General features: G+C 54.7%; 1 protein-coding gene across 3 annotated transcripts in view; it reads right to left on the bottom strand.

The window, feature by feature from the left end:
• SRCIN1 (SRC kinase signaling inhibitor 1) overlaps window positions 1–21,308 on the bottom strand; it is a 180,341-nt gene extending 159,033 nt beyond the window's left edge. The window contains exons 1-3 of one of the 3 annotated variants that reach the window (XM_044999461.1): window positions 21,119–21,308; window positions 17,649–17,813; window positions 16,394–16,485 (exon numbers count right to left, since the gene is read on the bottom strand). In XM_044999461.1, coding sequence (XP_044855396.1) covers window positions 16,394–16,478 — 85 coding nt within the window. In that variant the 5' untranslated portion in view covers window positions 16,479–16,485; window positions 17,649–17,813; window positions 21,119–21,308. Of the gene's footprint in view, window positions 1–10,235; window positions 10,295–10,974; window positions 11,238–16,393; window positions 16,486–17,648; window positions 17,814–21,118 lie in introns of those variants that run through there. The other 2 variants (XM_044999464.1, XM_044999465.1) reach the window with 2 other exon arrangements.
• Between the last annotated feature and the right edge of the window lie 1,534 nt (window positions 21,309–22,842).

Below are 22,842 nucleotides of genomic sequence, written 5' to 3'. Positions count from 1 at the left end.
ACCTCATTCTCTGGGCCAGCAGGCTGTGGTCGTGCCCTGGAGAGCTCTGCTTCCTGGGGAAAGGAAATGCTGCACACAGAACAGGAGCAGCGATCCCTATCGGTGACAGGTGGGGTGGAGAACCCCTCTCGGTTCTCCTGGACCCGGATATCGGCTGCATGGTGTGGGGTTGGGGATGGCAAAGGTCTCCCTGAAGGTCAGTGGGGAGTTTTGCCTGTATAAGGGCAGAATTGAAACCAGCCATCCCCTCTTCTTCCAGCCGGTTAACATCCCCACAGCAACCGACATGGACGGTTTTCCTTGGAGAAGTCACCATTCCCCAGCCTCCTGCCTCTCTTGCCAAGAAGAGACACTGATCGCAGGGGGAGCAGAGCTTCGCATGCAGTCAGCTGGTTTCTCTCCTTCCCGGAAAACAACCAGCAAAGACTTAACAGGAACCATTCAAAGGCTGAGCACGGTGCTTAGCAATGGCCACTGGGGCCTGTTGGTTTGCCGCTGAGAGGGGATTTCCTCTGAGCTTTGCCTTGCTGATTGTGCATCCACTTTCCTGTTTCATGAGAACACCGTGCTTTGAGCTTCCACAGGGTCTTTTATTTTAGGATCTCAAAGTGCTTTATAAACTCACGCACACACCCCGCATCCTCCCTGTTTTACAGGTGGGTAAACTGAGGCATGGAAAGGTTAAGCAACTTGCCTAAAAGTCAGTGGCAGGAAGAGAATCAAGGTCTAACCTAGCCAAGCCTCCAGGTAACACGGTCACCTCCAACACGCTCAGCCCCCCATGTGGCTGTCCTGAAGGGCCAGACTCCACTGGTCACTTCAAAACCTTGGCTTCCCATGCGGGTGGCTGTCAGCTCCTGGTGCTGCAGAGACCCTGGCATCACACTGTGGGCCTAGACAAACACATTCAGGGCCGGCCCGCCTTCTGCATTGGGGTCAGATGCTTCATCCGAGCCCCCGCATCTCACCCCGGAGATTGGACTCTAATAATAGTAGGAGGAAAGTGCTGGATGTTTCCATGCATGAAGATCTAAAATGACTTTTATTTTGAGCGCGAGCCTGGCTCGTTAGCATAAAGCCGCCCGGGCAGATGGAAAGCCCCGAGTGCCGTGACAGGGCTGCTCCAAATAACAGGGGAAGGGACAGTTGATTCATCTTCCATTCTGCCCTTGCCAAGCGTAATGGCAGCCGCGGAAAGAAAGTCAACTGACAGGTGGTTGTTTCGCCCCCTATTACTGTGTCACTCAGCCCGGCTCAGAGCCTGCGGAGACAGCGGGGAATGGGGGGGCCGGGAGGCGGGTGGGCAGAGAGTGGCACTACTCCTGCCCTTCCGCAAGGTTAGGAGATGGCTGCGGGGCCCAGCTCTCCACTAGGTGAGAGCAGGGGATCCGAAATTGTGCAGTGCCTAGAGGTCCTGACTAAGGCTATGTCTACACGTAGGGCAGCGTGCAGAGCACAGGCACTACCGTGCAGCGCCATGCCGCAGTGAAAGGCCTTTGTCTGCTGCCGGAGCCTTTCCCCACTTCCTCCCTAAGATCCAGCCCTCACCACGCTAGGCACTGTACGTACACAGCGAGAGAGAGACCCTGCCCTGAAGAGCGCACAATGTGAAGAGAGAAGACATACCAAGGAGGTATTGTTATCCCCATTTCACAGAGAGATCACAAGTAACATTTTCAAAGGTGCCTAAATCCCACCGGAAGCCATGGGGACTTATGCTCCTAAATCACTTTGGCGCAATTGAAAATATGGCCCTAAGTGACTCCCGCTGGGTCACACTGGAGATCTGTGGCAGCCCTGGGAATTGAGCCCTCTCCCACATCCCACTCTGGTTCCCAGCTCTGCCTCTGCCTTACCCTGTGACCGTGGACTGGGGCTTTAGGGTCCCCCCCCACCCCTGCCCTCACCTTCCCCCAGTGAGTAGGTCGTTAAATGAGAACAATAGCAAGAGCACCCGGGATGAGATTTTGATGACTTCTGAGATCCCCCCTGCAGCCGGGCCAGGATTCTACCTCGGGCACTTTGTCCGCTCTGGTTTTAAATGGGTTAGTGACGGAGAGGCCATGCTTTGATATGGCAGTAGCGAGAGGGGACAGTGGCTTTAGAGGATACAAGTCCCAGGTCCGATCTGGAGCAGGATACGGATGCCACAGTCCGTGGAAGGGACGTGAAAACTCAAAGGTGGATCCTGGACCTGAGCCAATCGACAAGCTGTAAGGTGGAAGCCTATAAATCTAGGGAGCCAATTAAAACAGGGAGGCTGGCAAACTCGCTGCTTCTCCTGATCCCCACCAAAGCCATCCTGGCTACCTAGAAGAACCCCCCAGCCCCCGTTCTCTGCCCTCTCCAGGAGGGGCACCTCACGCACAAACGTAGCAGCTGCGTTTGTGTGGTTATGAACACGGGAGACATCACGCCACACCTGCTGCTGGGCTGACTGCTGAAGCTCTGAGCTAGCGCCCCAGGCTAAGGGGAGCTGGATTATTTCCACCGCGGCCTCTTGCATGGGCTCTCCTCCCGGCTCAGGGTTCCCCTGTCACAACGCCAATCCAGCTCCCACCCCAGGGAAAGCAGGAGAAAGAGCTCCAGACCACAGACCCCACCTGGTTTACACCTCAAACTTCACTCCACCCAGCTACGTCGCTCAGGGGTGCAGAAGATTCATGCTGTTAAGCCCCGGTGTAGACAGCACCAGGTGGGTGGAAGAATGTTAGCCAGACGCTGCCCCTCGAAGGGGGGTGGGGGACAGAAAACCCCTCGGTTGCTGCAGCAAGCGTCTGCGTTCCCGTCAGTTCAGCCCCTACCGTAGGCTGCAGCAGGGGCTCTTCCGGCAGTTGGGAACAGCTAGGGTGTAGGAATGTGCTTGCCATGACCCCTTCCTGCCCTGGATACACCTCTAGGGCTGGTGGTTCCTGCGGGGGCATGCAGCCAGCTCTGCAAAGGTGGGGAGGACCCTAACACCAGGAATAGGCCCCACAACTTAGGGGTCAATTCCCTCCGGAGAAGACAGGAGTCCACGTTATATGGCTGGGTCATATCCTAGGCTTGGGAGGATGGTCCACTATTTAGTCTGGGACATGGGTTCGTGGGCCCTTGTGCAAGTCACTTAGTATCTCAGTGCCTCAGCTGCTGAGCTGTACAATGGGGATAACCCCACAGGGACATTATAGGGATAAATATATTTGAGGCGCTGAGCTCCTGAGGCAACAGGGGGCAGCAGCACCATGACAGCTAGGCTAGGGGATTTTCGGGGGGAGCTTTGTTCTTCTTGCTGGGTGCTCTAAGGACCCCTAGAATAAAACCACAAGGAGGAAACTTTCGGTGACCAAGAGTCAGCCGCACCCCGCTGCGGCTCCTGCTGTCCAGCTTAGGTGGTGCACATCTACCAGCATCACTACAGTGACGTTTGAGAACAGGAAAGGAACTGTAACGGAGCCTACGAATTCCCCTTGGAATCAGGGCAGAATCAGGGTGTTAAGGGCCATGCTCCTGCACAAAAGTGCCATGGGAGATTCAAACATGGTATTCATCAGAGCCTCTTTTACAGTTTCTCTGCTAGCCCAGTGACCTCCCCTGGCACCCTGCTGGGGCGTTCGGCTCAGGACTGACTGAGGAGCAAATGGATGGCCCAGCCGTCAGGATGGGAGCCCTGCATTCAGCTCCCTTCTCTGCCACAGACTTCCTGCGTCACCTTGGGCAAGTCCCTGACCGTACGACTCTGCTGCGGCTCAGCGAGGCCCAGCCACGCTAGCTTTAACCCAGCTAACGTAGCAGAGAAGATGTGGCAGTGAGGGCTGGGAACGCACCTATGGGTCCAGGCAGGCCGTGCCACTGCTTCTTCACCGCTACTTTTACCAGTGCTAACTAAATTGAAGCCAGCGCAGGTAGGTCTAGCCGAGTCTTTGTGCCTCAGTTCCCCATCTGTAAAATGGGGGAAGATAGCACAGAAACACACTACAGACCGTGAGGGGCTCTGACATGACAGCCATGGGGGGCCCCAGAGAAGTACTTTAGCAAGAGAGGGGGCCACGGCTCTCATGGGTTTTCCAGAAAGGTCTCCCAGACAAGACGTGACCGGGATTTTATGCTCCTTGACAGCGGGAGCATAGGGGGCGCGGGATGGGAGTGGAGCCATGGCAGAAGTGAAGGAAGGATTCCCCCCCCTTCCACGCCCAGTGACATTCCCCCTTGGTTGGGGGGCAGGGAGCAGCTACTGGGTTGTCAGGGCTGAAGCTAGGAGAGGCAGTGGAGTCATTTGCATCATCTCCTTTGCCACCCTCCCTCATGTCATCAGACCATGACGGCATGGGGAAAAACAACACAAAAAAAGCCCCCAAAAACACACAAGTTGGTTTTTTCCACTCCCTCCTCTTCCTCCCCACCCCCGCCCCAGCAGCCCATCTGTGTGAAAGGAAATTAAGAAACCCTTCATCTGCCTGTGCTTGGAGAGTGGAACTCGTGCAGCAGGAGGGGAAAAAATAAAACAAAAACAGCTGACAGCAAAATTTCATTATTCCTCCCAACCCCCCATCGAAGCAAATGAATAATTCGTTTTAAACAAGCATTTAAGCTCCTTTGCTGAGTGTCTCATTGAGCATCATCGCACCTGCAGCCCCAGCCCTGCCAGTAGGCGAGTGGCTGGGGGAGGATTTTAATGAGGACCTTGGCAAGCACAGCTGATAGGGAAAAGCAAGCCCCACACACACCCCTTCCAGCCCCCTGGGTTTTCGCCACTGCTGGGAGAAGGTATCCTCTTGGGGGATACAGGGTGACCAGACATCCCATTTGGGCCAGTACAGTCCCTTTTTTAAGCCCTGACTTTGGGGGGGGGCACGCAAAAGGGGGTATTTGTCCTGTTTTTGACTTGAGCAAATGGGACAAATGCCCAAGTTTGTCAAAAAAGTGAGGTGCAGGGGAACATGGGGGACCGCGGGGGGAAGTGGAGATGCCAGCCCCACGCGGGTGGGGGCAGGGCTGGGAGGGGAGGGCAGCATTCCAGCATGCGGGGGCCGGCAGGGTTGCAACAACCAGCGACAGCCTCACGCGGGGGCCCCCGAGTTCTAATGGCCGCCAGCAGCCTTGTGGGTAGAACATGTGGGGGGAGGGATAGCTCAGTGGTTTGCGCATTGGCCTGCTCAACCCAGGCTTGTGAGTTCAATCCTTGAGGGGGCCACTTACAAAACTGGGGTAAAACTCTGTCTGGGGATTGGTCCTGCTTTGAGCAGGGGGTTGGACTAGATCCCTCCTGAGGTCCCTTCCAACCCTGATATTCTATGAACTATATGGGGGGAGCCTCCCGGCTCAGGCTGAACAAGGGGAGCTCTAAGGTGACTGAGATTCCGCCCCCAGCTGGCAGCATGGAAAGGGCAGGAGGACGGGGTTGGGTTTTTGGAGGGGGTGGGTGGGATGCGAGAAAGCCCACGTGTTCCCCTCTCCCTAGCAGAGGGGGCCAGTTCTGCAAGAGGAGACATGAGCTTCCCCCTTAGGGGAGCACATGCGTAAACCCCGACAGCCTCGGAACCTGGTACAATTCCACACCCACGTCCCCGCTCCAAACCGGACAGAGCCCGGGGAAAAGGCTCACCCTGTTCCCACCCGTGGCCTCTCCCTCTCGTGCTAGCGCCGTCAGGACAGGACAGGGAGCTGTAAGATGGCCTCCGACCCCTGCCAACACAGCGCCTGCCCCGAGGAAGCGTTCAAAAGTGTAGTCCAGCTGCAGGAGCAAATCTGGCTGGGGCACCAGGTCACAGCATAAGGGTGGCTGTGGGTGGGGGTCTCTCTCGCCTTGCAGAGCCGGAGTCGAACCACCTTCAGGAACCTCGTTTCTTCAGCCCCGCACACAACATGGCATGACCCAGGCGATCAACACGCCCAGAGCTCTCAACGGGGTGAGGCCAGGTCCACACTCTGCCACTTCCCCCAAAAGGGCTGTTGTAAAAGCAGGGAAGAAAGGAGAAAGAACCAACCCTATGTGTGACGTGCTAGTCCCATTGCTTAACACGGTCAGAGCTCAAGCCGATGGGCACAACACAAGAACCTGAATGCAGTGAAGTAGATGGTCACGGGGAGAGGAAACCTTGCAGACAGCAGGGGGTTACGGCCCTCTCCAATGGGCTTGCAAAGTTCATTTACTCTCCAGCTCCCTGCACTTTGAAATGGTGCGTTTCCCACCTCCCCCGGCCCAAGGGTGATTTGATGGCTTTATAGTCATTGTCAAACAGGTTTCCAGCTGAAGTGCAAACCATGCGGCACAGCAGGGATAAAGGAACTCGGCTGGCACAAACAGAAGCAGTCTAGAGACCACACAGAGGGCAGTTTGGCTCCGTCCCCTGCTGTGCCGCCGCAGCCTCTCCTCAATGGAATAAGAACCCAAGAAGGATCGAGCTGAACTTCCCACCCCACAATGAGACTAGGCAACTCAGCTCCCAGCCACAGTTCCAACACCCTCGGGTGCAGGCAGAGGCCCCTTCGCCTCCCCTGAGCCAAACCCCCAAGGGGACAAGCCTCAGCTCTCCTCAGACTGCTTTGATTACAGTCCAACATCTCAGCTACATCCCATTTAAGGGCATCCCCCTATGGGGACCGGTGAGGTGAGAGTCCTTCAAAAATCAGGGAAGAGATCGGCCTTGTGAAATAGCAGGGAACAGGCCCGGCCTATCGAAGGGAGACGTCAAGCCGACAAGGCTGTCCTCCCATCCCTGAGAGATTAAAGAGACAGCCAGGCAGAAGGGCCTGTGGCGAGGGCCTGCCCACTCACCCGAGCCCTGTGATCCTGCCAGCCAAGAGCCCTGCAGGACAGGCCCATCTCACGGTCCCAGCGAGCGCCCGGGGGCGACTGGCAGGGTGTGCAGGCAGCGGCTGCAAAGGGGGCAGCGGTGGGGAGATGAGGACGTGCGAGAGAGGCAATTTCTACAGAGGAGACTGTCAAAAACAAGCGAGGGGAGGACACGTTCTCCTCGGTGGGGCCCGGGGGAGGGAGCCTGTCCATGGGTCTGTCAGTGCAGCACCGAGCGGGAACGGGACAGAGGGGAGGGTTATGCAGTGCACAACCCTGTCTGCTACAGGGCGCACACCTATGCAGCCTGACCACTTTGCAGCACACCCCCTTCCACGCTCCCCGTCATCCCAGACACACCCCACTTCCTACTCAGTACCGCCACCTTTCATTTCACACACACGCCCACTATCCACTCAGCACTCTGGGGACGCCAATTTCCATCTCCCACCTGCCTCCTCCTCTGAGCCTAAAAGGAAATCCTCTCCCCGCCCCCAACCCCACCATCCCAGCTCCCCCAGCTGCACAGGAGGTCGGCTCTCTTCTCTCCCCATCCTGGCCTGCGATTGGCAGCACAGAGGCTAGCGTGTGTGCTGGGAGGTCATTGCCCTGGGGGAGGGTGGGAAGCAGCTGTGCGCGCTCTGACAACGACAGCGCAGGACAGATCGATGTACAGCAAAGAATCGGTTTCTATAATTAAATCCTGGGTTGCTGGGGCTTCAGGCCTCCCTACCCTCACAAAAGGCAGAGGCAGCTGTGCTGGGTTACGATGAGACTCTTTGAAACAGTGGATTCACTCAGATGCCTGGTACCAAGGCTAGCTCCAAAGGGTCTTCTAAACATCTGATACTAATAAGCTACCTCAGCCGCGCGTGGTATCCCCTGAGGTTCTGTTCCTCAGCACAAGATAGACCATTACTGGAGAGAAGTGACCCTGGGAAAGGGAATGGACCTTTCACTCCAGGAGCGGGTGGACGGCTGGGGCTTTGCTAGTGGAACGCAGTCAGGTAAACCCAGGACTGAAGGGACAAAAAGCCAAACTACCCCTCTCGCTGCAGCTCAAGCTACTGACTCCAGGACCCCTTGCTACACTAGGAATCTGACAGGAGCCGTCAGCAATGAGCCCATGAACTGGCATGGAGAAAACATAACTACTAGTGCAGATGGAGCAAATTACTACCGCTGTTCTTTGCATCAGAGTCACTCCAGAGGCCTCCAACCACAATCGATGCCCCACATGCTCCTCACAAGAGACAGCCCCTGCTCCAAAGAGCTGACAGTCTAACTAGACAGACCGGGCGAGAAGGAAGGATTATTATCCCCTATTTTACAGGGGAGGAAAGTGAGGCACAGAGAGATTAAGTGACTTTACCAGGTCACACAGGGAGTCAGTAGCAGAGCTGAGGATTAAACCCTGATTTCCTGGCACCCAGTCCAGTGCTTAAACCATACCACCATCCTGCCTCTCAAAGCCACAGAGTTACACAATTGGCCTCAGCCGCACCAGCTCAGGGGTGCCCATTGCTGACAATGGCTCTGCGAACTAGGGTAAAAGCAGACTTTTAAAGGCCCTGGGGTGGGGCCGCATTGGGGGCTCCCAGGACTGAATGAACGGACATGACCCCCTCCCAATCCTAGAGCAGGAGGGAGGAGTCTCTGTCTCTTACTCCTGGCTGGACAGTGAATAAGACTCTCCCTGCACAAAGCCACTAGCTGGCACCTATAGCCACCAGCCCCCTTCTCGGTACCATAGGCTGGGGGCACTAGCCTGGGGTGGGGGCCGGCAACTGTGGTGGTGAGGGTTCTGGGCGGGGGGGCATGGAAGGGGCGGGGCCTCAAGCAGAAGGGGCGGGGCTGGGGACTAGGCTCCCATGCAGGTTGCAGTCCACAAGCTAGTTCCCGGGGAATCCAGGGCTTGTCAAGAAGCAAGTATGGAAACATTTCCAAAGGTCTTTGAAGGCTGGGAGCTCCAGGGACAGTTTTGGGGAAATAACTAGGACAATAATCTTTGAGGAGGAGGAGAAGGAAAGAAGACAACCGGGCTGGGAGAAGCACCCGGGGCCAGCCAGCCGTGGCACTGGGGTAACCCACACACCTCCTGGGTGTGGTGCTCCGTCCCCTCTAGTGGCACCGAGACCACGTCGAGACTAATGAGCCTGCTACAGCCTTAGCTAAGAGCCACGTGGCTTTTGGCTCACGCAGTACAGACTCGGGCATTTAGCTCCAGAAGTGCCAGGTTCGATCCCGCCCGCCGCCGACTGGGGCCTGTCGGTGTGACACTGGCACGCCCACATCCTCCAGGCAAGGGGGGCCTGCTTTGGGGGTTGGGCTCCGGCCTCCCAGGGCACTGTGCTCTTAGTCCCAGCGGGGTTGGGAGAGCAGGGGACCGATAGGGACATGCGAGAGCGTCTATGCTCTGCATGCCTGGTGTAAACACGCCTCGGCAGCGTGCCGCTTTCCTGAAAGGGCAGCACCAGCCGGGTTACCCGGCACAGACATCAGGAGCCAGGGCCATCAGCCGTGTCGAGGGAGCAGCAGGGAACGGGGAGCCTTGGGCTGGGCCAGCACCAGTTCAGGGGCAGAGGGACAATCCCAACTGTAGGGGGGAATATTCTCCCAGCTCTGACCCCAAACGATGCCCCAGTGAGTGGTCTCACTCAGGGGGGTCTGCAATTGCTGCTTATTCCCCCCACCACCACCTTTTTAGGGAATCTCATGTACCCTGCCCCGCCTCAGACTACGGCAGCCTATTTTCTGAGGGGAGGGGGGCAGCGCCTCCCTGCCTGCTCCCCACCACTGAGGGGTTGCTGGCGGGGCGAGCCGTGGGGCCTCAGAGGCAGAGGTCCGGGCTGACAGAACTTCCATCAGAGCTCGAGCAACCAGGGGGAAAAGACCAGGGAACAAAAGAAAGAAAACGCTGCCTGCCTGGGAACCTGCCCAGAGAGAGCGACAGAGACACCCCAGAGCTAAAACCCAAGCAGAGAAGGAAAGAACGGGGGCCCTAGCAACCAGCATGCCCCTCACCTCTTCCCACCTTGCAATCCATCTCCTCGTCCCCTACTGCCCCCCCCCTCAGCACCGGGGAGGAGAGCTGGGGGTTCCAACCAAACCCACACACAGCCGGCAAGTCCGACCGCTCCAATCTGGGGCTGGTGTGGCAACATCCTGGGAACCTGCTGGTGAAGTTTGCGTGCTCACAGACAGACACACACACACACACACACACACCCCTTTGTGAAGAACACCCCGGCCTTGACACCGCCCAGACTCGCACACAACGCAGTGAAGGGAACAATGTGCCTTCTCCTATTCTGCACACACGCCAGGAGCAAAGCGACCGCGAGTCACGGTGGCGAAGGGGGCGAGCAGCTTGAGTTATTTTAAGTTTCCCTCCTCCCCCCCAAAGCCTGTGATGGGCCATATTTTTCCACCTCCTTAAAGGACACTTAAAATAACTCACCCGGGCGACCTGCAGCCGGATTGCCTGCTCTGCACACTGCCTTTGATCACCACCACCCCCTTGGAAAAAGCCAAGAAACCAGGTATTAACCAGCCAGCCAGCCAGCCCCCACCCTCCCGCACCCCATCTGTCTCTGTTATTTAATGAAGCAGACGGCATCACCGCCAGCCCAGGGAAAGAAAGGAAAATTCGGAACCCAGCAAACAGCACAGCACTTAAACCACGTTGCTGTAAGGCAAGAGAGAAAAGCACACGTCCTTCCTTTCCCCCCCCCGGTCCCCCCCAAAAAACCCAAACCAACAACTCCTCGTTCCGACAAGGTTTCTAGGACAGCAGGTTCTATAGATACTTTATCCCCTTGGAGCCAAGCAGCCCTGACAACAGCACAACACTGAAAACCAGCAGTGGCCACAAGCACCAGATTAGCACCCCCTGCTGCCTTCATCTGACAGCCAGCATCCCCTGGTAGCCCAGTCCCCCCACATCTGCAGCCATTCCCCCCAGGTGAGCGGGTAGCCGGAGAGTCCTACCTTGTCACTGCATGGAGGGGGCTTAACCCCCTCCCCTTTTAAAACCAAGATTCCCCCACCCCCCACCTGATCTTCCTCTGTTCAGCTTCAAAGCCAACCACTCCGGCATCAGCAGCACCAGCTCCCCACGGCATCACCACACCGTACCAGCAGTTGGAGGGAGGAGGGGAAGGAAAAAAAAACCCAAACACACAAATAAAAAAAAATACCTGCTACTTAAGAATGGGTGCACATAGTGAGAGTGACATGCCTTGAGAGGGTGTATTTCCCATTATCGCCCGGGCTTTCCTCGCTCGCTCTCTGATCTTTTCCTTTCTTTCTCCCAGTGGCTCAGGCCCAGCCAACCATGGGAGACCGCAGGCTGGAGTGCAAGAGAGGGAGCGCGTGAGAGTGGGAGCGCGTGCGTGTGTGCGCGCTCGGCTCGGCGATGTACAAAGGATCGAACGGGAGAAGCACATTAGCTCATGATAGATTAATGTGCTGGGAGATCTGTCCCTCTCGCTTAAAGGCCCCTACATTTTATTCTGAGATAGGTGTCTAGTCTAAATGCCAGGAGGATATTATGATAATAAGGGCAGCGTGTAATTACCGCTGATTCCGGCAGAGGCAGCAGGAGCCAGGAGGCAAGGCCATGTCTGAGACAATGATAAATATCCCACCGCCCGGCTCTCCCACACGGCACGAGTTGCAAACTGTTAATAATGGGCCACTTTCTTCTTAGCCAGCATAGGATCTCCCCTACATACATGGGCTCCTGACACGGCCTTCACATTTACATCGCATACCTGCGGGGTGCAAGGACATCTCATGTGTTCTCCATGGGGAAGCGGGGGTTATATGCTCAGAATCTCTCACCAGCCTCTCATAGGAGACAGCTACCGATTTAGCTCGAAAGATCGATCAGGAACAATCTCAGCAAAAGATGGGGGTAGAAACCACATCAGCAAAAGTTCCTTTTGTTGATCGCTTCCCCGGATAGCATTGACAGCTGTCAGTTATGTCTCAGAGATGGCCTATCCATTGCACACTGCCTGCCTAAGCCTCCATGAATGCCCCCCCCGGGGGGAGATGGGAATTGATATATATACTAATTATTCAGAGCATTACAGTCACATCTAGAACCCCCAAATGAGATTGGGGCAGCGTGGTGGCAGGTGGTGTGCCTAGCAAGACACAGCCCTGGCCCTAAAGAGATTACGATTGAAAGCGATGAGACAGACGGTGCTTAATTTGGGCCAGGGCCGAGCTCCGGCACCTCTAGGCTTGCCGCATCCGTTACGCAGGTAAAAAATAAAAAGGGCTTGAGTCCTAGCACCACTTTCCTTACAAATTACGCACTGGGGACAGATAAAGCGTGGGAGGGGGGTGGGAAAAAACCAATGAAGTGACTTGCCCCAGAGCCAGCAGAGAACCCAGCTCTGCTGATTCCCACTCCACAGCCCTATCCACTAGGTCACATTGCCTCGCCAAAAGGAAATCAATGAAAGCCCACCTCTGAGAGCACACGAACATTACATAATCACGCCTGTGACCCTGCTAGTCAGGCCTCCACGCCAGGGCAGGGCTGGGGTGGCAGAGATTGTCTCCCCATGCCACCATCCTCCATAGTGACCCCTGCTGAGCGGGGAGCATCCCCACAGCCAATGCTGCTGGACGGCTGCCGCTGGGATTGCAGGAACCAGGGGCTCCCACCCAGCCAGTGCTTGTCACAAGGCAGAGCGAGGAGGGGGAAAGCCGTCTGAGGACCCACATCCTTACCTGCTTTCCCCGTGCCAGCCAGTGCTGCGGACGAGCTCCCAGCTCCGGACCAGCTCCCGTGCATGCCTGAGAGGAGCCCCTGCGCTCCCCCGGCTGGAGGACTCTTCCCGCGATGGGGATGTATTAGCTGCTCAGTCAGGAGAGCGAGTGCCCAGCGGGCACAGAGAGAGTGAAATCTCTGGCTCCATTAGGAGAACCTCTGAGGGGCTGAAGCCTTTTCCAGCTCCACTGAAGTGCATCTTGATTGAGCTGATGTGTGAGTCCCGACAGAGAAATGCCCCATTGCAGAGTGCTGTGGGCCTGGGCTGTCGGGGAGGAGGGGGGAAGCTGTCCCCAGGAGGAAGCATAGACAGCTCAGGCATGGGCACCTGTTATCTTAATGGGCCAATGGCCCTATAGCTATGGGCCTGCGTTTCCTACGCCGCCATGGCTGGGAGGCTCTCTCCTTCGCTCCCATGCCAGCTTCATTAGCCTGAAATTGCTCCCCGTCCCCAGGAGATGGGCTCTTACAAGGCAGCAAGGGACGCAGAGTTTCAGCCCCACAGGGCAGGGGGGTGTTTGCAGGTGGGGGTTGGGGGGTGAAAAAAGGAAGAGGTGGAAAACCAGCTGGGGAGAGGGAATGGGAAAGGGGAAGGAAAGACAGACCCGAGGTGCTGCTGAAACTGAAGAGCAACCCACAGATTTGGAATCTACGTGAACGGGCTCAATCCTGGCGTAAGTGGCTGAGATTCCCTGGCCTGCGCTGTACAGGAGCTCGGACTAGATGAATTAATGGTCCCTTCAGGCCTTAAAAATCTATCATTTAATTGCAAGTTCTGACCCCTCCCACCCACCCCCCCAAAAAAGAAAACTTGGGAAGGTCTGAGATTCCCCAAATCCCACAGAGGCCGCCTGGGACGAGAGGGGCCAGGGTGGCATATACTGAGCCCCGAGCAAAGCTTCCGACTGCAGAAGCCTCTTGCCAACGTTGCATGATCCTGGCCGAGAAGTTCACGCTGTTGGCTACTGAATCCCCATGCCAGGATTCTCCGAGAGGCTTGAAATGCCATTTGCCAGCCCCCGCGCCGAGTGTGCAGGAGGCAGCCGTGGCCTGGTGTTAGCTGGCTGTGCTAGGGGCCGAGTCTGAGTGGGCGTCTCTGAATGTCTGTGGGGCAGGGAGCGTCCTTTGGGGCAGTCACATTGCAAAGGGCAGACTCCCAGCCTCTGGGGGGGCTCACACCCTGATGGAACACAAGGCAAACATGCAGCAAGCCCAGCCGGTGGCCGACTTGCCCAGGGAAGTTTGCATTTCACAGACAAGCAGGGAGAAATTTACAAGCCTGGCCAAAAACTACTCCCTCATCAGCAACTCAATCCCCAGGTCCATCTACGAGGGTTTAGAGGCATTTTGGCATGGTTGGGGCATCCGTAAAATCAAGCAGCTGGAAATGCTGATGAGAGTCGGGGCTAAGTCTAACGGGTGCTGTAATAACTCCCCCACGTCGCTGAGCTGATGCCTCTCAGTCCCGACACAGCCCCTCCCTGGTCCCAAACACAGACTTCCAACCCTGTCAGAACTTTGTTAAGATATATAGTGGGTCAGGTTACAGACAAATCTCGATGAATAAACTGACTCTGCTACACTCATGTCATCAGTGATATTAATCAGGGTCGTATGGGAAGGTAATGCAGGTACCTTAAGACGAAATGCTCATACAGTAACACTCAGAATGTTACAGTCACCCTAGGTCACCAAGAAACTTAAGATTATTATTCCACCGAACCTTCAGTCATACCCCTGTGCCTGGACAACAAACACCACCACCACCAGCAGCTCTTCTATAGCATTTTTTCCATCAGTAGATCGCAATGTACTTCACAAAAGGAAGTCAGTACCGTTATCTCCATTTTACAGATGGGAAGACTGAGGGACAGAGAGGGGAAGTGACTTGCCCACAGTCACACAACAGGCAGTGGCAGGGATAGGAATAGAATCCAGGTCTCCTGAGTCATAGTCCATTGAATCATAGAACTGGAAGGGACCTTGAGAGGTTATCCAGTCCAGTGCCCTGCACTCCAGGCAGGACTAAGTATTATCTAGACCATCCCTGACAGGTTTTTGTCTAACTTGCTCTTAACAATCCCCAATGATGGAGATTCCACAACCTCCCCAGGCAATTTATTCCAGTGCTTAACCACCCTGACAGTTAGGAAGTTTTTCCTAATGTCCAACCTAAACCTCCCTTGCTGCAATTTAAGCCCATTGCTTCTTGTCCTGTCCTCAGAGGTTAAGAAGAACAATTCTTCTCCCTCCTCCTTGTAGCAACCTTTTCTTGCTCTGTTCACACTGCCTCATGACAGCTGGCACCATCCAGGCTTCTTGGAGGTGGTGGATATGGCTTCTCCTAGAGTCTGCATACGAGAACCCAGCATAGTTACTGGTGGCTTCCACCAAAAAAACCCTCATCCCTGAGCCCTCGAGATGTGACGGGGCCACCCTCCACGTTGGAGAGGAGAACGGCCAGCTGAAAGTTCCAAGACTCTTCAGCATCAAAAAAGACAAAAAGGCTGGCGCTTTAATCGTAGCAAATCCAAGAGAAGCGGCGAAGTTCCATATCCCTTTCTGAGCTCGAGTCGTTTCAAACACGCATTAAGGAGAAATATTTGAAAGCTAAAGTGTATTAAACAAGCACTTTATCCTCATCAGCAGAGAGGTTATGGACCTACGCTGGTCTCCTTCCAATAACTTTATGCACAGGGTACCACGAGGCCATCTTCTCTTTTCAAAAAGCCATTAAAAACATGTTGGAGTGAAGTGACTGCTGATGAAAACACTGGACTGACTTGATGCACTGATTGGTACGGAACAGACCAGCAACAACACAAGTGCCACGATACCATGGTGCCAGGCTTTTTCTGGCAGACACAGCTAGGAATTACAAGGGGAATTCCCATTTCCCAAGCCAGATGGCTGAGGTGCAGTATTGCCACCCCTAAATGCTCAAAACTCAGGAGTCAGGCCCCAATTGCAAGATTAAAAAAAAAAAACCTCATGGTTTTTAAAGACAATTAATAATTTGCCTCATTTTTGAGCCTTCAGGTGTCACATTGCCAAGCTTTTTCTGCTGCTATGATGGCTAGAAACTTTCTTTTAAAAAAAATTCGAGCTGAGATTCTCACATAGCACATGACTCCTGGAGCTGGGGCTTTAAGAAAGCAAATACTGTGCTAAAATTCTATGGTGTGGCAGCACTCCAGAGGATGGAAAAGCCTCTGCTGTCAGCAGAAAGGGAAGTACCAAGAAAGGACCCTTTGCAGAGCTGGTTTGAAAGCCTGTCTCACGGGAGAGGAGAGGAGGGAGAGATGAACCGAGGGAGGAAAGGATGGAAAAATGGATGGAAGGAGAGAGCTGAATGGCCCACGAGCAGCTCTTAAGAGCTTCCCTCAGCTGTGCTGCCTTCCCAGTGCAGGCAGCTAAGTGGACTCCCCCCTTCTCCACAAGAGCCCCCCCTCCCGGCAGCTTTTTCATTTTAAATCAAACTGTGGGACCAAAAGGTGGGCCACCATCACCCTCCTGGGGAGAACAAGGACCAGCTTCCCTTCAAACAAACAGAGGAGAAAAATAGACTCAACACTTTTTCCATTTTTCTCAGGGAGTCCCCCAGCCACTTATCATCATGCTCCTCCCACCCACAGCCTGCCCAGAACACAGGGACCCCCGGCTTCACTTTCCAGCTGACACAGTTTCACCTTCCATCCCCCACAACCCACCAAGTACCATCAACTTCACCTTCCAGTCACATTCCTGGCTGCCCGCATTCATCTCAGCGCCTCCTCTTCCCACCCCCTTTTGTTCTGAACCAGACCCTAATCAGCCAGCGATTTACTCACCAGCTGCGAGGTCGAGGACTGACCCAGTTCTAGGCTGCTCCCGGGATCGGTGGCAGGGCCGAAGTAGCAGCTGTGGTCTCGGCATCTAGCACCTGTAATTTCAGGAGCCAGGGTAAGCTGGGTGCGGACGGTGTTGGCTGTTCTGTACAGGGTGGAGCCGCTACACGTATCAGGTAACAGCCCTGGGAAAACTGGAGAGAGCGCAAATGAAAGAGGAGCTGCCCGACTGGGGAGCGGGGTGGGCGGCTCACGTGTGAGAAGGCAAAGGAGGGGGCAGGGTGCGGCAAAAGCACATTTTAGGACAAGTCAAACCGTAGAGGAAACAAGGGATCGATAAATTGAGAGCGGGCGAGGGCTCCGCTTTCACGGCACGGCTGTCTGGGGCGCTAGCTTGCCAGGGCCAGAGAGGGATTGCTGCCACCGACCCTCTCAAATACAGAATTTCATGGTCACCGCGGGGACAGACTCCAGATCCTCCTGCTCGAAGAGCACAAGCCCCAGACACCTAAGCTAAAGGCGACTCGCCCTCAGCTATATAGGGCATGTGGCACACAGCTGAGCAATTCCAATGACATCAGAGAGTGGCGGTGAGACATGTACCAGCCAGTTCATTGTAAAACTTAGCTCTTTTTATGGTGCCTTTAATCTAAGGGTCTCAAAGTACTTTTCAGTCATTAAATTAATTAAGCCTCACAACAAACCCCGCAAAAGAGATTAATCCCACTGAAATGCAGCCACCTCTGGGGAGAGCACAACGGAGAGCAACAAGAGATCTATGGATGCGTTACTAATTATTTCTACTGTGGCAGCACTTGAGCCCCCCGCCCCGCACTGCACTAGGCACTCACAGGCCCTGCCCTGGCTAGCTCACAGCCTAGAACAATTTCACACCAGAGGCCCCCCACCCACCCACCCAGACAGGACCCTCCTGCCATTGGCAATGTGGGAAGGGCAGGCTGGTCTCAACCTGCAGATAGCTGGGTGGGTGGGAGTATCTAGGGGGAGGGTAAGATGAGCGGGGGGTGGGTGTCACAGAGCATGCCAGAGGCTGAGTGTCCCCTGCAGGTAAAACAGGGCAGTCTCGGCCGCTGCAGCACACACCTGGGAGGCCTGTCTGCTCTAGCTAATACAGAGCCAGCTGTGAAAACCTCCCCACCAGCACCCTCTGCCCTATCCCAGAGCCGCTTCCTCCACAGCCAAGAAGTGAGCTCAGGCTCCATTCAGTCCAGAACCTCTCCTGACTCAGACTGCTAACCTGGGGAGCTGATGAGCACCAGCTGCGAGGGTGGCACCATGCAATGGGCTGTTGCCCAGGAACATCTGGCTAGAGACCCATCAGCTCTTCTCAGACAGGACAGGCCAGCCGTCGGATGCACTGACTCTTCCCACCCGTCTGTGCCCTTTGCTGAAATGCTGCCACCTTTTAAAGGTAAAAAATATATATTTAAAAAGGCATAAATGTGTGTGAGAAGTCACACGAGTATTAGCTAGCAGCGAGGGGACGCGGTGGCAGAGTGGGTCAGGTGCTTACGTCCTCGCCCATAGTAGTAGCCTCCCTTACGATTTGTATCACAGTAGATCTGGCAGCCCAGATCTGTATGCTAAGCCCTACATGTGCACGCAGGGTGACCCCGTGCCCAGGAGAGCCGAGAACCTAATGAGACCAGACAGACAGCGGGAGGAGAAATAGGCACAGAGAAGAAGGGAGTCATCCAAGGTCACCCAGCAGGTCCGTGGCAGCCGAGGGAACAGAACCAGGTGTCCTGATGCCCTTGCCCGGATGTGATAAGCTCTCTGGGGGAGAAGGACTCTCTTTGTTATGTGCACAGTACCTAGAACAGTGCGGCCCTGATCCCGCACTGGGGCACTACTGAAATACACATCATTTACGGGTATTGCCCCTGGCCTCTGCGAGCAGGAACACGTCACAAGTGAAAGGGCCTCCCTCGACCCACTAGTCTTTCTCCACAAGACAGAACCCCTCAATCCCATCCCTTCCCCACAACATTTTGGCTTCGCAGTCACCTCTTCTCAAACTTTCTTGCTGCAAGATCTCAGAGCTTCTGAAGCACCCGAGTCTGCTTTGCCCATGTTTTTATATATAGTTTCACATACACACACACACATCCCACACGCATCTGTCCCCCTGTGCACACGTGCTTACCCACGAGCACAGCCCCATCCCCCCAATCTCCATGTACACACATACACACTTCCAGTTACATAATGCACCCAATTCCCCCCTGCAACATTCACACATACATCCAGCCTCAGATACATCCCCTACACTCCCCAAGGAGATTTGCACATTTGTCCACTCAGCACACACACGCTCCTGAAATCCACCAGGTTCTTTACTTCAGGAAGTTTATCAGCTTACGCATCCTCTAAGGAGGAAGAATTCGCAGCCTAAGGCCGTGGTTCTCAACCAGGGATACGCATACCCCTAGGGGTACACAGAGGTCTCCCAGGGGGCACATCAACGCATCTAGACGTTTATCTAGTTTTACAACAGGCTACATAAAAAGCTCCAGAGAAGTCAGTACAAACTAAAACTTCACACAGACAATGACTTGTTTATCTTGCTCTGTATGCCCTACACTAAATGTAAGTACAATATTTATAGTCCAATTGGTTTATTTTATAATTATATGGTAAAAATGAGAAAGTCTGCAATTTTTCAGTACTAGTGTGGCTGTGACACGTCTGTATTTGTATGTCTGATTTTGTGAGCCAGTAGTTTTTAAGTGAGGTGAAACTTGGGGTATGCAAGACAAATCAGGCCCCTGACAGGGGTACGGTAGTCTGGAAAGGTTGAGAGCCACTAACCTAAGGGAGTCAAATATCAGAGGTGTAGCCGTGTTAGTCTGGATTCGTAAAAGCGGCAGTGAGTTCACCTTAGAGACTACCAGACGTATTGGAGCAGGAGCTTTCGTGGGATGCATCTGACGAAGTGGGTATTCACCCACGAAGCTCACGCTCCAATACGTCTGAGAGTCTATAAGGTGCCACAGAACTCTTTGCCGCTGACCTAAGGGAGGTACTTTCATTGCCAACATCCAGGGCGTTTGCACCTGTGGAGTCAAAGCACCAGGCACTGACTGAAGTTCTAATCCCACAGGGCCAGATTCTTCCCCACTTGCTCAGGCTGAGTGGAACCGTCCCCCTGATGAAAGGTGGCAGGATCTGGCTTTTCAATAGCCCCTCCTATCAGACAGGATCTCAACAGGTTTCAGCTAGTTTAGCCTCAGCTCCTGAGGGGCGATGTTCTGATTCTCCCCCAGGCTCCGTGGGGAAACTGAAGCACAGAGCGGCGGATGGGAGGACAAGATCACATAGGCTCAGTGGCAAAGACAGGAACAGCACCCAGGACTCAGAACCATCTGCTTTAACCTCAAGAAAGCCCATCCTCCTGCATGAAGGGCTGGGGGAGGGGAGTTAAACGGACATCACTGCTATAGAAACTGAGCTGGATGTAGAGACTATCAAATGGAAAACCTTGAAAACCCTGGATAGATTATGCCACCAGCTCCATATAGGGTTGAGCATGGGAGGACACGGCAGCGTATTTTCCTCAGTAACTGGGGAAGGTTTAATACCAGTTAAATAATACATGTATTGGCAGATGTTGATAGCCGGGGCTATCACATTCACATAGATGGTATTGTCTCACAAAGGGACCGACTGCCTTCTTGCTGTCCCTTCCCATCTGGGACGCCGACAGTCCACCTCCAAGCCTGTCCACATGTCTGATTTCCACTGGGAGCAGCAGAGCTGGAGCGGCTCACGTGTACACAGCAAGCTCTGAAAGAACATTACCCGGCCCCTACCCCAGCTCTCTGTTAGGCCTGTAGGCAAAATGAATTGAATTGTATGGAGGAGAGAGAAGGAGAGAGAGCTCCCTCAGCAAGGGGAGCTGGGGGAAGTACTGCAAACCCAGATCCTTAACTCGGGGAGGGGAGGGAGGCAGCAGCAGGAGACACAACACAAGTACCACAATCAAGGCCATTACAGCCCTGTCCTCTTCACAAAAAAAAAAAAAAATCACTGACCTGTGCTGTGCATCAAACTCCAGATTAGCACGCAGACTTCCATCCCGACAGGTTTTACCCTGGCGCACGGAGCGAGCAAAGGTCTCCAGGCACCAGGCAGCACAAGTAGGTCATGGCAGGACAGGGAACCTGAGAGCTGCTAGAAAGCTCGGTATTGGGTTGGGGCTGGGGGAGGGACACAGGGGCATTAGGAACCAGGACTGGCTCAGAGAAGGGGCAGGACTGGTTTTGCATCTCAAAGAGTCCAAACTTGCAGCCTCCACTTGGCCCGTTCATATCATTTCTTTCCTGTATTAACATGCAGCAAGAGAAGGGCTGACATGGCAAAAATGCCGACCTTAATCCAGAAAAGCCCCATGTTTAGGGGACTTTGGATCCCCAGCTCATTATCGAGAAAATTCATATCCCAGCCCAGATTTCCAAATACACCCAAAGTTCTGGACTTTCCGAGCCAGAGGTTTTGTCAGGCCCTCTATCAAACAACAATCATACTAAAGGCTTCTCTAGACAGGGAAATTAACCAGCATTACTCACACCACTCTAGTTATGCTGCGATCATGCCCCATGTGGACACTTATTTCAGAACATGAGGGACTTTTTCTGGTTTAGTTTATGTCACTCTGGAAGGAGCATGCGCTAAACGAGAAGAGAAGTAACGTTGGTATAATTATACCTGTATGGTCATGCCGGTACATTTCTCTGCCCTTGGACCATGCAGCATGGGCTACGAGTTAGAGCAAGGAAGCTGGGAGCCAGGACTCCTGGGTTCTCTTCCCATCTGTCACTGAATCAGTGTATGGCCTTGAATTAATCGCTGCACCTCTATGCTTCAGCTTTCCCCTCCATAGAAGAATACCCCAGATCTTAAGGGAAAGGTTGAGAGGCTCAGTTAGTCTGCAAAGTGCTTTGAAATCCTTGGATGCACTATACATGCGTCTTTTTGTTTTGTTTGCGCAGCGCCTGGCACTATGGGGTCCTGCGCTAGGTGCCATGGTAATGCAAATAAACTATTGTGGGAGCATCTCCCCAACAGAGACCGACCCTCCCCGCCTTGTACTAGATACGCTGTAAACCCTTTGGGATAGGGTGAGCTCCTCGACAGCCTCTTGCAGCACGCTGCCCTCCTTACACAAAAGCTGCTGCAACTCAGCTAGCGACAGCCATTGTTCTTCCGGCCACTCGGCCACCATCCCACGTCCTCCCCTCCCAGGGTCACAGTGAGCCCAATTGAGTTCCACCCTCTCTGGGGCTCTTCCCCAGCCTATCTTAGGGCTCAGACGAGAGCCCCCTTGTCAAGCTCAATAACCCTGGGGCTGGTAGGAGAACCCAGCCCCACTCCTTAGCCTGGGTTCTGGCCCAGAGCTCTGTACTGCACAGCTGGACCTGCTCCTTCACCAGTGCTGTGGTTTGCCACAGGCCACCGCCTACCTCAAGCCTTCTTAAGTTTCCCCCTGGCTCTCCCAGTCCCTTCCCTGCTTAGTCAAGGTCTTTCCCCAGCTGGCAGGCCAAGCTTTCCTTCCTACTCTAAGCCCCCTAGCAAATTCCCCCTGCAGCTCTTCCCCGGTGGGCTCTATCACCACTTCAGCCTGGCTCCTCCCTCTTCCCTAGAGACACTTTCTGCTCCTTAGGGAGGGGCCTGATTGCCCCCAGGTGGGGCTCATTCTGTACTCTGCTTGGCTTAGGCCCCAGTTCTCCAGCCCAGCCCCAGGGCAAGCCACCTTGTTACAGAGCAGCAAAGAATTCCTCACCCCCTTTCCCTGGGAGCCGGCCTCCAGGCCTCCTCAGGTCCTCCCTAGTCACATACGCCACCCACAGCCCTCTCTGTTGAACGCAGGCTCCGGGTGATCCTTCGCTCAGCCCCGCGAGCGCCAAACTCCCGCTGAAGTCAACGGGGCAGGCTCAGGCCTCCTGGCCTTTCCTTGGCTTCCTTCAGTGGCACAGCTGATGCTGAGCAGGTACAAAAGGAAGCCAACTGCCAGCCTTGGTCTGCTCTTTCCTGGCACGGGCAAGACAGAGGCAGCTTGAATCATCTGGCAAATACAAGCCACCCTAATGGGGCAGGGTCTGCCCAGCGAGTTCCCGCCCCCTTCCCAATACGTTCAAAAGGATTCCACCTCCCCCCCGCCCGGCATTCCCTGGCTGGACTCAGCTTAGTCCCTGCTCCATGATAAAAGCTCCCTTCCCTGCTATAGGACCCCAGCAGCTGAGTTCCCTTCATGGCCAGCTGACACCAGCTTCCCCCTGCCAGGGATCAGACTGGCACTGCCCGTCGGCACCAAGGCATTGGGAGTCCAGGCACGATTCCTGTACCCCTTGATGGCTTTTCCTGTCTCCAGCCCTTCTCTGCTCCCTGCCGGCTCTCTCTCGCCCCGCCCGCTCCCTGAACGGGGCCTTCTC

Source organism: Mauremys mutica, chromosome 25 (genome assembly GCF_020497125.1).
Source record: "Mauremys mutica isolate MM-2020 ecotype Southern chromosome 25, ASM2049712v1, whole genome shotgun sequence".
Lineage (NCBI taxonomy): Eukaryota > Metazoa > Chordata > Testudines > Geoemydidae > Mauremys > Mauremys mutica.
Note: the sequence above shows the minus strand (reverse complement) of the source record. Positions and strands in the feature narration are given on the sequence as shown.